Source organism: Phaseolus vulgaris, chromosome 9, assembly GCF_051622355.1.
Source record: "Phaseolus vulgaris cultivar YP4 chromosome 9, ASM5162235v1, whole genome shotgun sequence".
NCBI lineage: Eukaryota > Viridiplantae > Streptophyta > Magnoliopsida > Fabales > Fabaceae > Phaseolus > Phaseolus vulgaris.
The window spans coordinates 16,494,737-16,508,336 of NC_143506.1; the positions used below are offsets into that span (position 1 = coordinate 16,494,737).

The following is a 13,600-nucleotide window of genomic DNA, read 5'->3' on the forward strand; positions in this document are numbered from 1 at the left end:
TAGTAAAAACGCACGCGGAAACAACACACAAGATTTAACGTTGTTCGGTAGCCAACTGCAACCTACATCTACATGAACAATTATTATATTTTATTTCTTTTCTGTTGTGTACAAAATTACAAGCACAATGATGTCTTTAAACAGAGATAATAAAGGGACACAATAATTAAGCCCAGTCACTAAACATGTGTCTAGTCAGCCCAACCCAGTTGGTCATGACTTCATACCCAACACATATCCACAAAAAATACACCACTTTTAAACACATTACCATCCTACCCAACCACTAATTAATATATATATATATATATATATAATGTATTATGAGTCATGGATTCATAATAAAGTAATCTATATAACTTTAAATAAGAGATAATATATAGAGATGTTTGAAAATTTCACATGTTTTAGAGATAAAAATATTTTATAGGATATAAAAGACTGAAAATCTTATTTTATCAAAGTTAATAAAAAAAATATAACATATACATTATCCAATTCTAAAGTTTGAATTTTGACAAATTTAATTTAATATATTTTTCTCACAAATGATTTTTTAATAATATTATATATTAAATTTTGTATTTATTATATATAAATATGCATAAAATAAAGGGATATGCATATTTTAATTAAATTGAAAAAACGTGTCAGAAAATTATTTTTAAATTCAATTTATTTATTTATCCTTTCAAATGAACTTTAACTTTGTGTTTAAATTAAATTATTCACTCTCACTGCTTTGTTCATTTCACATAAACAATTTCACGTATTTGATATATTAAATATATACTATAAATTGTATAATATTCACAACTATAATTGCACATGAAATACTTGTAGTAAGTCAAATTCAAACTAATATACTACATGTGCACAATAAAAAAAATTAGATAATTTTATTTTAACATGCACCAAAATTTTATACAACACTAAAAAGTATTAATGTTTATTTTTAAAATATACTCTACGAGGAATTCTATTAAAACTAAGAACTTTTCAAACGTATAAAATAATAATGTATTTACTACACATATATGTTCATGTGAATTTGAAATTTTTATAAAATTATTAGAAAATATTTTTTCGAGCAGATATTTCAATATATAAAGATATTTAAGTTTATATTAATGACTTTTTATTTAGAATTTTTATATATTTATATATTATATTTATTAATTTTAGTAAATACATTACTTAATTAATTTTATTTTATTATTGATAAATACAATATTTATACTATATAAGAAAAAAAATATTTATTCATATATTTATATACGAACTACATTGACAATTGTATTTAAGTCTATTGCATTTTTTTATTTGTTTAATTTGAGATATGTTTTTTGAATAGTAATAATTAAAAATATTTTTAAAATATGTTATTTAATTAAAAATAATTCAGTTCAGTAGTAATTAATAATGAAAACTACTGCATAAATATTATATATTTAGCAATATATATTTTGTGGGAAGTGTTACAAAGTAAAGAAATAGTTACAAATAAATTATTTTGTTGCAAAATAATGTCATCGTCAAAATATTCTTACAAAGCATCAATCAACAACGAAAGTAACTCTTTCCATTAAAGAATCATAACTCATAAAGATTTGGCATTACTAATATATACAAATTAAATGTTCTGAAGGCAAAAGTTTGGAGTTTAGAATATTTTGCACCTATCACAAACCATCAAAAAATGGCACGCATTCTTATATACTACTTTATTGTGAACGTTCCATTCACGCAGCATTTACAACTAAATACTTCATTCTGACATTTAGTAACAATCAAAATATTCTACTATAATGTTTTTTAAGGATTTTCTATTCTCTATTCAATTGCATGGGGCAACTCCTCTTACTTTGGAATACCAAGTTTTATACATGTATATTTTTTAACTTGAATTTATTTTTCAATGAATAAATTTCAAAATTTCAAATAGTACAAGTTGTTTTCATAATTACACTATCTGGTGGTGAGAAAGAGTGATCGATAATGCAGAATGAACTTGGGAGCAAACGATAAATTCATGATTAACTCTGATTAAATCAAATTAATTATAAGTTATTATTAAGATACAATTGGACTTCGTCTGAACTCAAAAACAAGTTCATGATAGTTGAGGTTCATTCTAAAGTTATAAATATTATAGGAGATTCAGTGTCAAAAATAATCTTTTCATCCTTAATTTACTTGCATATTGTACTCGGACTGACTTGAGCGTCGGAACACACCTTTGCAGGTATCCCAACCTGCTCATCTTGAATAAAAGAAATGCGAGACGAAGAATCACCAAACCCAAAAATTGTAAGGACGAGAAGACAAAAACTACGAGAGTCACTTTTATAAGAGGAATAATCCTTCAAATATAACATATAATAAAAATATAAAATAACAACATACACACTCACACACAGATAACAAATTATCAGAAAACACACACAAAACAGAAAGATAATAATTAGCAAGAAACACACAAAAAAAAAAACAACCAATTAACATGATACACAGATAAAGGGAACTGAACAAATTAATGGATAATGTTTGTGGTGTGGCTAACAGATCAGTGGTCAGTAGTAGTAGCCATTACTATGTAAAAACATTGATGAGTCCAAATCTGTTTTGTAGTTTGTTACCATTTTTTAAGGTCCATGAAAAATTCTCACACTTCACCACAGCCATATAGGAGCCGACCCGTACGTTGGAGCTTCTGCTTAAGCCACTATCATGTAAAGTAGACAAAGGTCACACCACCCACCACTCACACTGTGCACCCACTTGCTCATTGCAAACTTTTTTCCCAGATAATCTTCAATCACAAAATTTCAGCAATTAGATTAATTTAATTAATAATAACTGAATAAAAGCTCATATTTTTTGTAATATATAGTCATCCGTATCTATCTTGGTACAACAATAGCAGGGTTTCTGTTAAATTTCCCAATAAAGACAAAGTCACCTTTTTTTTTTCTTCCTTTTCTTTGATCACTAACCTAAATCATCTAATGATTCCATTGCACTCAATCTCCTAGTCTTAATGTTGAGTTTTTTTCAAGAGAAGCTTTCTTTACCTAATTTTGCTCGTATTTTTCCCCATTAATCACGCAGGTTTTACCTGGCGTGAGTTGGATTGAAACATGTCAGATTTGAACTGTTTGTGGAATTTAATATTTTGAGGTAAAGCCAATCTCTTTGCGGCTATTTGGGGGCTTGTTCCTTGGACAGTGAGGTCGTCCATTTCATGTGACATCCCAGGTTAACATTTTTTTTAAAGGTTTGATTAGTTTTAAGAATATCTTGAGAGATTGTGTCCCCAATAAAGAACTGGATTGTTGGAAGATATGTTTGTTACTCCTTTCATTTGATCACATTTTCATCCTCTTTAATTAAAAAAGCAGGAGTTTTTTCGGTGGGGTTTGTACTGTGGCAAAATTAGGAGTGTCTTGAGAGTGAACGAGTTGTTAATGGATGAAGATAGGGGTGATGTATTGGATCCGGTTCATGATGGGAATTTAAGTCATTTGGTTGAAGGGGTTGCAATTCGTAGCGATAGTATAAGTGGAGAAGCTGGAACTTCGAGACAGGTCGATGAGAACTCGGGATCTGATAAGGAGCTAAAGGAGGAAGTTAAGGGTCAAGACAAGCATGGTCGCGAAAATTCCAGTGATAAGTTACCTGGGGTTGATCAGGGAACTAGTTATAATTCAAACCATTTGGTTAATCAAGAAGTGATTGAAACTGTGGTTGTGGTTGAGTCTGTTCAGAGTGAGTACATCAATGAAGAGAATAGGAAATTGGAAGTGAAAGTTGAGGAAGCAGAGTTGAGTTTGGTGTCCATGAAAGCAGCAAAAGAGGTTTCTGAAACTGATAAAAGTTCATGCGTGATTGATATAAAGTGCAGCAGCCACAAAAAGTTGTATGAGAATTCTGAAGGTGAAACGATTTGTAGGATTTGCCATCTGACTTCTGGTCAGTCATCAGATGTAACAATTTTTGGCACTGCTAACAGTGCCACAAGTTTAGATTTGATTCAGCTTGGTTGTGCTTGTAAAGATGAGCTAGGCATTGCGCACGTTCACTGTGCTGAGGCGTGGTTCAAGCTCAAGGGGAACAGGTATCTGTTCTTGTCAAATTAGTTTGATTCTAGTTTTGTAGATCGACAATAAAATTAGTGTGCTTTTTGAGGTTTTGCAATGATGTAATACTGTTTGGCACAATATCTGATAGCAAATATTCCTCTTCCCCTTTTGTTGCTCTATGTCTGTGTATGTTTGCAGGTACTTTGATAATATAGAACATTTATTAATTCAACAATAGTATTGGATAGGCTTTATCTTTTTGTCTTGATCTTTTGAGGTCTGTGACTTCCTTGTAAACGTGTTCTTATTAGAACAGGATTTTAGAAGTAGGAATTGTCAATATCATAATTAGGATTCCTTCAAACCCTTTCCATATCCATGACTAGGCTTATGCTTGATTTTGGCTTCATAAGGCTCCTTTGGTTGAGCCCTTGGCATTGACTTTGCTTACCACCATTACATTAGAGAACTGGGTAGCGTAGCGCGCTGCTATTTGCTTTGATTGGTATATCTGTAGTTGGCCAACCGTTATCATCATTACTGAACCCATGCATAGCCATTCCTTGCATATTGATTAGGATTCTATGATGAGAAAATTGGAGAAATGCATCCGAACACGCGGTGGAGTTTCCTCCTTTAGGATGTAAGATTGTGGATTAGACATGAGAATTATTAGCAATTTTCTTCTATTGTTTGTGAATTGAGGTTAATTGACATCCATAAGATGCATCAAGTGATCAAGTCACAGTTTGGCAAGTAGTAAATTATTGGATTTGGTTTTCATATTCTTGTTGGGTCATCGATATTTGAATAAGTGTCTCGATGAAGATCCTTTTGGATAATGTTTCCATGTTCAGATGACACAGGGGACTTAGACTAGGAAATGTTAGTCTTATAATATTATAGGGATATATTGACCAAACCCCATTGACCTGAAATGTAACAGTAGTTTTGCCTTCTATCCATTGGATGGTTCTAAGGTTTCTTTTGCGTACAAGTCAGCTCTATTGTTAGAGACCAAATACGGAAATTTGGTTTCATATCAAGCGAAAGCCATTGGTCAATCTAGCATTAACTGATCATTGTGAATACAAATTCTACTATCCTGTAAAGGGCTTCTTTGGATGAACACTTATTCAACGAGAGATTATCACAGGAAAGCCTATTCATTAGTTTGGAAAGAGTTTAGTTTGATAAATTTGTCCGTAAAACTTATTGAAATAAAATAAACATGATCCTGAGGTTCTTTTGTTCTCTGTTATACTTCTATTCTATGAATACTAAATTTAAAAATGGTCTATGGTGCTATCTTTTATTGATATTAGCTTCCTTCTACACCACAGGTTATGTGAAATATGCGGCGAGCCTGCAAAAAATGTTTCAGGTGTTACTAGTAATGGATTTATAGAAGAGTGGAATGAAAGAAGATTCATGGACAACGATGGTAGTTCATCCCCAAGGGTTGTTGGATGCTGGCGGGGACAGCCATTTTGTAACTTCTTGATGGCATGCTTGGTGATAGCGTTTGTTCTGCCCTGGTTTTTTCGTGTAAATATGTTCTAGCTGATGAATCAAACTCTATAGTTCTTGTCTTCAATTCTTCATTCCTGCTAATATGGTGAGTGAATGATTGGTTTCTGACATACATTTTATGAAGAATCATCACATTTCAGTGTGATGTTAATGCTTAAACCTCGTGTCCAAGTAGACACTCTGAGGGTGTGTGCCCTCAAGAAGATCTGAAGCTTCCATGTAAAGAAATTACCAGCTTGGCTAGGGATAGTCAAACTATTTCCTGGATGCATTCTTTGGAGTGTGTGTGTGTTGTTTTGAGGTAAATATATACACACACAGTATATCTTACTTTTGGTGGCAATAATATTGTAAAAATTAAGATTATGCTGCAAAACAAACACATAGATCCTCCTTTTGTTCCTTCTTCTTTTTCACTTGTTTTAGTTCCCTTTACTGTTAGACAATTTTTTGGATCTATCTCATCATCATAATAAAGTTTCAAGTATAATCGAGTTGAGAAACCTAGGTTAGGTAAATTGATTCAAAATCCTCTTTTGACAAAATATTTTTGAAGGCAATACCTCTTTTGACAATACCACTGTGTAACTTATTTTTTACTACTCTCTTTAATCCCTTTTATAAGAAATAAATGATAAACTTGCAAGATAAGTTCATTCTTGCATTTAAAATATAAACTTAATTTGGATTAATTAATCAAGTGCTGATGACTCTTGTGCTGTTTCCTTTCACACCAACTATTTTAAAAGAACAGGAAAGTAAAGTTTTATTTCTAATATAATATAGTGATAAATTCTATGTTTGACAAGATATCTATTTTCCACCATCTTTGACAAACGTAATTAGAATAAAGAAAGAAGAAAAGAGGAGAACAGCAAATTGTACTTCTCCTAAATTGTTGTGAATTGTAATAGAGACAGCACAGAAGGCACAAAAACTGGAGGGTCCATCTCTAGTTTGATTGATAATCCAAGTGGTTGATGGAGATGGAAAGTTCGTTAGGCTCGACCACTCCAGCAATTAAGACATGACAGTTGCATTGCATCGACCATTGTGTTTACTTTGGTTAAAATTTGAGGTACTGGTCGTGCAATTAAAGGTTGGAGAGCATGTCTTGGAGAAAGAGTAACATTGTTATTTATACACATAAATTGTGGATTACTATTATTATTACAATAATAACAGTATAAATTAAACGTATAATACAAATCACTTAAACTATTACATGTAAATTACGTGTGTTAGAGTTTTAATTTAAGAGTTAATTTTTTATATTATAATAAATAATAATAATTTTCTATATCTGTGTGTGGATATACATTTTACATTTTCAAAAACTTCAAAATTTACTAAAACAATGAATTTGAATGAGATATGAGATATGAATGAGAGAGTGAAAACATATTTTTCTAATCTTTATTTTCTCCATATCATTCCAATATCTAAATGGAAAGCAAAATCACTAATTTACATTGATACAATGAGTCAATGCTTGATCTCTACACAAGAAATTCGACCAACGCATGGAAAAGAAGTAACAACGATGTTTGCAACCTTACTTTTAACATGATTACACATTTCAGCAAAGAACTAATGGGGCTCAAATCATCATCAATCATCAATCATCATCCATATTTTAACATATGGTCAAAACTTTTATGTAAGTAGTGTGTGACTTAACAATCTATAGAAATGCAGGTCTGGGAGAGGCTTGAGCTATCAGCTCTGCTGATAAAAGGGTTAATCTTCACCCACACCAGAGAGAAGACAGAGGCCAACAACACTGACCACAGAATAACAATGGTTGGAGTACGATTTTGGCGACCCATGAGACCCTTGAGGAATGGATAAAGATGGAAAATAACCCAGAAGGCAAAGAAAACCTTTCCAAAAAGTGGTCCCCAAGACTCATATCCTCCATTAAGTGCATCAGAAAATCCAGCCACAACACCAACTATGTTAATAACGATAAGGGTGGTTGGAGGAATTAAGAGTGTGGTCCACTTGATCATATATAGTTCACCAAACTCACTGTCTTCAGCAGCTTTGGCAGTGACAGTGAAGTTAGTGTCAACACCAGCCAACATCTTGAGGAATCCTTGGAACACAGCAAACAGATGGGCTGAAACTCCTCCAATCACCCAGAACTGCTCATTACGCCACAAAGCTTCAATGGTCACACCACTCCAACGCAGCTCAAGCACACTAGTGATTATAATAGACAGGAAAAGTCCAAGAAAGAGGGCACTTGCAAGGTTGGAAAGCTGCATCAAATTATCAAATGTTACATTCGTGCAATGACCTTAATTTATTTATGGATATATTGATCTGTTGCTAAAACTGTTTTCATTGGTTGTGTAATTACTCATTACGCATAATTATGACATTTCTCCTTACGAATTTAATGAATGATTAATGAGTAACAACAAATATATCTTCTAGAGTTCAATAGATATTTACTGTTAGTACTGTTTTTAAGATAATTATCATAGTTATCAGTAAAGTCAATAAACTTTTACATATATAAATCTTTTGTAAAAATATCTTCACTCTATCATGCATTAGTAATTTTTAGCACTGTTAAATACAGTCAAGGAATTACCGTTGGTATGATGAATTTTCCTGTGAGAAGGCAAATTGCAGGCAAAGTGCAATAAGCAATGAGAGGAAGGGATGTAAACGGGTAGACAATGGTGTTTATGTAAGCAAGTCTCTGCAGCCATTTGAGGCGACCTCCTGCAAAACCATACCAGAGGGGGCAATGTCTACTGAAGAAGATTTCAACTGATCCAAGGGCCCATCGAAGAACTTGGTGCAATCGATCAGAAAGATTGATTGGTGCTGAACCTTTGAATGCAGGCCTTAAGGGCATGCAGTAAACTGACCTCCATCCCCGGCATTGCATCTTGAAACCCGTTAAGATATCCTCAGTCACTGAACCATAGATCCATCCAATCTGAGCAAACAAGAGAACATGTGATCAAATAAGTAAAAGGTAAAATGTAGTAAATGTAGCTAGAATAATATTCCCAGTGGTAACAAAAACATCATCACAGGTGAAGAGCATTGGCATTTGAGTGTAACCTCTTTTCCCCATGCAGTCTTCTCTTCATATCCACAGCTAATAACATGAATGGCCTCCTTGATCAGCATTGAGGGATCAGATGATTCTGGCAGACCTCCACTCTCCATTAGTGTAGATTCAATGAAAACAGTGGACAAACCAAATGTTTTCTCAAAGCTCGTTTGTGAAATCAGCATTGACCTCTCATATTCATCATAATCTGGAAGACAAAATAAGAGGCAAGAAGCATTTTCCTCATTCAAGACTCTGCTATGTGCTTAAGTAAAACTGATTCACAAAGTTAAATGTGCTTACTGTCCATCTCCCTAAGATTAAAAATAGCAGCATCAAGTTCTTCTCTCTTTGCATCTCTATAAAGCTCCGAGACATCTTTGGTTTGCTTCTTTGAGGGACAGCAACAACAGGATGATGATTTCGGTAATTTGGGCATGGAAGGTGGGCTGTAGCCATAAAGTGCCTGTCTATTGAAAACACATCCAGTTCCCACATATACAGGTCCTTGAATGCCATCAAGCCCTTTCATGTTAACCTGAAAGAGATCAAGGTAGGAAACTACAGTAAATGTGTGTCCATGATTTTTACTTCATACAAGTTATGCCACCAGAGGCACTTTCTTCAACACCATGACAATATTGAAGCAGATAAATTCCAAATTAACTGAACTCCATCATTCACAAAAAGAAAACACATCAAAGCTGTTAATACTTGTTTGATGCTAAATTTTCTACCACACTGAGCCTACAATGTGTATGAAGTTTTGAAACTGTTTATTCTATTTAACTTACATCAAAGAAAACTGTGTTACGATTGGCATATCGATCACTACGATCAATACCATCAAATCTCTGGGGAAACTGCACATAGCACAATTCTCTACCCATTACTGGATCCATCAGAAAACACATTGCTTCCCGAACAGCCTTGCTATTGTTCACATAATGATCACAATCAAGATTGAGAATGAAGGGAGCATTTGTGAGAACTGCAGACACCCTCACCTGTATAAGTCCAAATAAGCATCAGCCATTATAAAATTTTAATGACCTTACATAGAATGTTAGTACAATTATCTACCATACCAGTGCATTTTCAGCACCAGCCTTTTTGTGGTGTTGGTAACCTGGCCTTTTCTCTCTGGAAACATACACCAACCTGGGAAGTTCATTTCCTTCTATGTCATGGGCACCACTGTGTCCAAGGAAAACCTGCAAATGACAAACAGAAAATTTGCTCAGATTTCAGTTTTTTTTCAATGAAGATGCATGTAGAAGTATGGCATGCACTTGTTCCAATAATTGATCAATAGAACAGTCGATCTAACAAAAACAGAGGAGGTTCTCACTTTCCATACAATCATTCAAAAATTTCTTCATATTATTTGCTCAGAATGAAAAATAGAGTGATTATTATTAGAATAGAACAACCAATTGCTTATGAATGTTAAAATGGAGCACTCATTTTCAACAAAAGAAAAAGTAAGAACAAATATTGTTGATATTGAAGAAATATACATAAGGCTTAACTTGGTGAAGCCCTAATTAATTTAAAAACTAATCATATTGAAGAAAGCTTATTGTAAGCTGAATATGTGTTAATATCTTCTACACAAAGTAGATAATTAGCTTTATATAGCATTCCATTAAAGTACTGGCCTTTTAGACTTCCACATTTGCTCCTTCCAAATAATTTGGTAGCCAATTTGCAGAAATCAGGCATCTGATATGTCAGAATTGAGGTTTGAGTACACACAAAATGAATGGATGTACCTGAATCATGCCAGGGTGATCACGGGAGTTATTTCCTGGCCATGAGGTTCCATCTTGCATAGTCCATCCTTCATCTGGTGTTTTCTGAGCCTTTGCTACCAAAGCATTAATTCTCACTTTAAACTCTTCATAGTCTCTCTGGAAGAAAAGCAGAGATAATCATGAAGAGGTTTCTCTTTGAATAGAAAAAGGTGGAAAGTCATGTTTTCTAATTGTTCCATCAAGGTTGTCCTGACTTTGAGGTCATAGTAAATATATGAAACTTCAAATGCTTACCTTCATTGCTCTACGTTCCTTCACAAAAGAAGGTTGTACTTTGTCCTTAAGGTAGTCAATCTTCTGAGAGAAGTAAAACTCAGGTGCTCGTGGTTCAATCGAAAACTTTTTGCAAAATGGAATCCACTTTCTTGCAAAGTCAGCTGTCTCCACAAGGGACTCAAATGTCAGCATTGCAGCACCATCATCAGACACATAACAGGATACTTTATCCACAGGGTAGTCCACAGCAAGAATAGAAAGCACTGTGTTGGCAGTGATCAACGGTGGTTCTTTCAGAGGATCGACTGTACTGACAAAGAAATCCACAGCAGAAAGCTGAGAGGGTTCACCAGGCCTTTCATATCTGGCATGACAGTACAGAAGTGAGCATTCAAGCATCCAAAATATAAACTAACTGAATATCATTCTCAAATTCAACTTAGATGTTATTTCAATTTATATTATCCATTCATTTCATTTGCACAGATTACCTTTCACAAAAATAAACTGAGAAAGAAAGAAAGAAAGACTGGAACATTTCTCAATCCACTTCAATTGATTTTTCATTTCAAATCTTGAAGTACAAGGATCAAAGTTTCCAAATGTTTTACAACTTTGCGTATTTACCTTGCAGAAAGCCTGTCAATAAAAGTGTCCCTGTTGATCGGATACCATTTAGGGAACTGATCTAATACCCAAGAAAATGCAAACCAAATCTCACAGATGATGGATGTCAACCACAGACCAAAAGCACTGTCAACAGGATTTGTAACTCGATAATGGAAGAAAAGACCCAATATTATAAGTCGGACGACTATCACAATTCTGTATGGTGTGATTCTTGTTTTTGGGATTGGAATAATGGTTGAAAGTGGCTCAGCAGCTGCAGCCTCAGAGGACCTGCAAAATATATCAGCATGAAGCCATGCACATCATATATATATATTGAATTTTATGGGCAAGTTTTAAAATGATAGAGAAAGGCCACTAAAATTAATAACCACATGAAAATATTCATTATCATATTACTACTAATCTTTCAACTACAACCAGATGAATTATAATAATTTGATGAAAAGTTGGCAATTAACTTCAGGAACTAGTGCTTGTTATTCTTCATTCACTATTAGGAATTTAGGATGCTGAGGTGTTTAGATACATAATCCTACATATACCAGCATTCCAAAAAGGAAAATACAAGAATACTTACAAGGTTGAGAAATTAGTCAATGAAAGAACTCAAACAATTTTTTGATTTTAGTCCTTACATGTACTTTTCTTAACCATTTTGTGTCTGATTCCATGTGTGTAACCAAATAACTCTACCTCATCCTCACCACAATTTACAAGGAACTATTTTAATTTCTTCTATAGCTTCTCTTAAAATAAACCTAATTAAGGTCTGAAATACTTTTAGCTTTCCAAAAAGGATGTTATTTCAATACACATCTTGTATTGTTCCCTGCAGAAAATATGTTACATATCGCATTGAACTCACTGTATTTCTTCCATCTGCTGTTCTTGTGGAATTGGTGCCTCATTTTCAGCCTTAGGTGCAGATTTTTTCTTCTTGTTCTTTTTATCCTTTTCCTTCCAGCTTTCCACTCTATTTTTCCAGATAGGATTCCCAGATTCATCATTCAGTTCTACAAGAAAAAACAGATCATGATTATCAAAAGAAAGTTCTAAAGAAGTTATACTAGAAGGTGTGGGCCAAGTCTCTCTTTACCACTATCCACTGTGGACACAGTACTGACATGCCTAGCATGGAGCCCAACATCCTACATAATGCAAGCAGAGATTGTAAGGCAGATATGAAAAACTTGACACTAAAAATTTAAGGCTAACTAATGACTCTTTGCACCTTCAATAATGAATTACCTGAGAAACATTGATCTGGGCAGCCGTAGTGGTTTGATCATCATCTTTTGCTCTATCTATGAAATATATACAAAAGGAGACAAATCTTAGGCTATTTCACCCAAACAAAAAAAGCATGTGATGAACTAGTATTCATACGACTTTTTTATTTTATATATTAAAATGAGTTATGAGTATAATCACAGAATCTTCACTGAATGAGTTAGAAAGTGAAAGAAGGAACAGACATTAGAGGGCTACCACTTACCAGCATAGGGAGTGGCACATCTCAAGCAGATCTTACGACCCTCATTGACTTCATATTCAAAACAAGCCTTGCAAATTGGGAAATAGCACTCATGACAAGCCACAAACACCTCCCCATTAGCATCATGTCCTACTTGTTCACCACAAGAGTTGCAGAAGTGAGCTCCGGATTCCATCATCTTTGGTTCTGGTCCACCAAAAATCGCTCTCCGACTGACCCTTTGGTTCTCAGTGTATGCTCTGATGGATTTTTATATGAATAAACTCATTGAGGGTGGTCTCTGGTGTAAAGGGTGTGGAGGGTGATGGTAATGTGGTGGATCATTTTCAGAGGTTAGGAGGTTGGTGTCATTCATTGTGTAGCTCACACACAAAGGCACATTCAGAGACAGACAGTGAGAGATGAGAAGCAACGTCTGGTGTTTTTTTAAGAAATTAAACATTTGAATTTATTGCGGGAACTATAAGGAATGCTTCGGTTGTGCAGGGTACGTCTTTAACTAACAACTCTTAAACTACAAGCTCACGACCACTGACCAGAAGGAATATTATAGGTACAGGTACTAAAATAGCTCTACCATAAAAACATCATAAAATAAATCAAATTACACGTAATATAAGCATTGATACAATACTTTTTTGGAATCACTGTGACATTCATAATCTTATCTTATGTAAGAAAATTTTGATAAGGTGTTTTTTAGTGTGGGTAATGTAGCTGTTAAGATATAGGGATTAAAAGTAGGTAA

The 13,600-nt window shown here is 33.8% G+C and overlaps 2 protein-coding genes across 4 annotated transcripts; one reads left to right on the top strand and one right to left on the bottom strand.

Moving 5' to 3' along the window:
* The first annotated feature begins 2,560 nt into the window (after positions 1 to 2,560).
* LOC137820227 (uncharacterized) lies at positions 2,561 to 6,017 on the top strand. Of its 3 annotated transcripts, XM_068624187.1 has the most exons (4): positions 2,561 to 2,747; positions 3,112 to 3,258; positions 3,402 to 4,117; positions 5,426 to 6,017. In XM_068624187.1, exons 3-4 carry the CDS (start codon positions 3,468 to 3,470, stop codon positions 5,643 to 5,645), a joined length of 870 nt encoding a protein of 289 aa, XP_068480288.1. In that variant the 5' UTR covers positions 2,561 to 2,747; positions 3,112 to 3,258; positions 3,402 to 3,467; the 3' UTR covers positions 5,646 to 6,017. The 3 variants fall into 3 exon arrangements, with proteins under 3 accessions (XP_068480288.1, XP_068480287.1, XP_068480286.1); XM_068624186.1 differs by lacking the exon at positions 2,561 to 2,747 and having other exon boundaries at positions 2,763 to 3,258; XM_068624185.1 differs by lacking the exon at positions 2,561 to 2,747 and having other exon boundaries at positions 2,922 to 4,117.
* Positions 6,018 to 7,001: 984 nt separating this feature from the next.
* LOC137820226 (cellulose synthase A catalytic subunit 8 [UDP-forming]) lies at positions 7,002 to 13,336 on the bottom strand. The gene is made up of 13 exons (XM_068624184.2): positions 12,853 to 13,336; positions 12,606 to 12,661; positions 12,454 to 12,505; positions 12,223 to 12,370; positions 11,352 to 11,624; positions 10,743 to 11,088; positions 10,467 to 10,604; positions 9,780 to 9,905; positions 9,486 to 9,698; positions 8,995 to 9,229; positions 8,700 to 8,899; positions 8,218 to 8,571; positions 7,002 to 7,879 (listed from the first exon to the last, which is right to left on the bottom strand). Exons 1-13 carry the CDS (start codon positions 13,028 to 13,030, stop codon positions 7,292 to 7,294), a joined length of 2,907 nt encoding a protein of 968 aa, XP_068480285.1. The 5' UTR covers positions 13,031 to 13,336; the 3' UTR covers positions 7,002 to 7,291.
* Positions 13,337 to 13,600: the final 264 nt, after the last annotated feature.

Bases quoted from the DNA above. Each gene is read 5' to 3' on its own strand.
- LOC137820227 (XM_068624187.1), top strand. From the start codon at position 3,468: ATGGATGAAGATAGGGGTGATGTATTGGATCCGGTTCATGATGGGAAT. The intron at 4,118-5,425 runs GTATCTGTTCTT...TCTACACCACAG, and splicing joins TTCAAGCTCAAGGGGAACAG to GTTATGTGAAATATGCGGCG.
- LOC137820226 (XM_068624184.2), bottom strand. From the start codon at position 13,030: ATGATGGAATCCGGAGCTCACTTCTGCAACTCTTGTGGTGAACAAGTA. The intron at 11,089-11,351 runs GTAAATACGCAA...CTGTCATGCCAG, and splicing joins ATTGACAGGCTTTCTGCAAG to ATATGAAAGGCCTGGTGAAC. The intron at 9,230-9,485 runs GTAAGTTAAATA...GATCTCTTTCAG, and splicing joins GTAACACAGTTTTCTTTGAT to GTTAACATGAAAGGGCTTGA.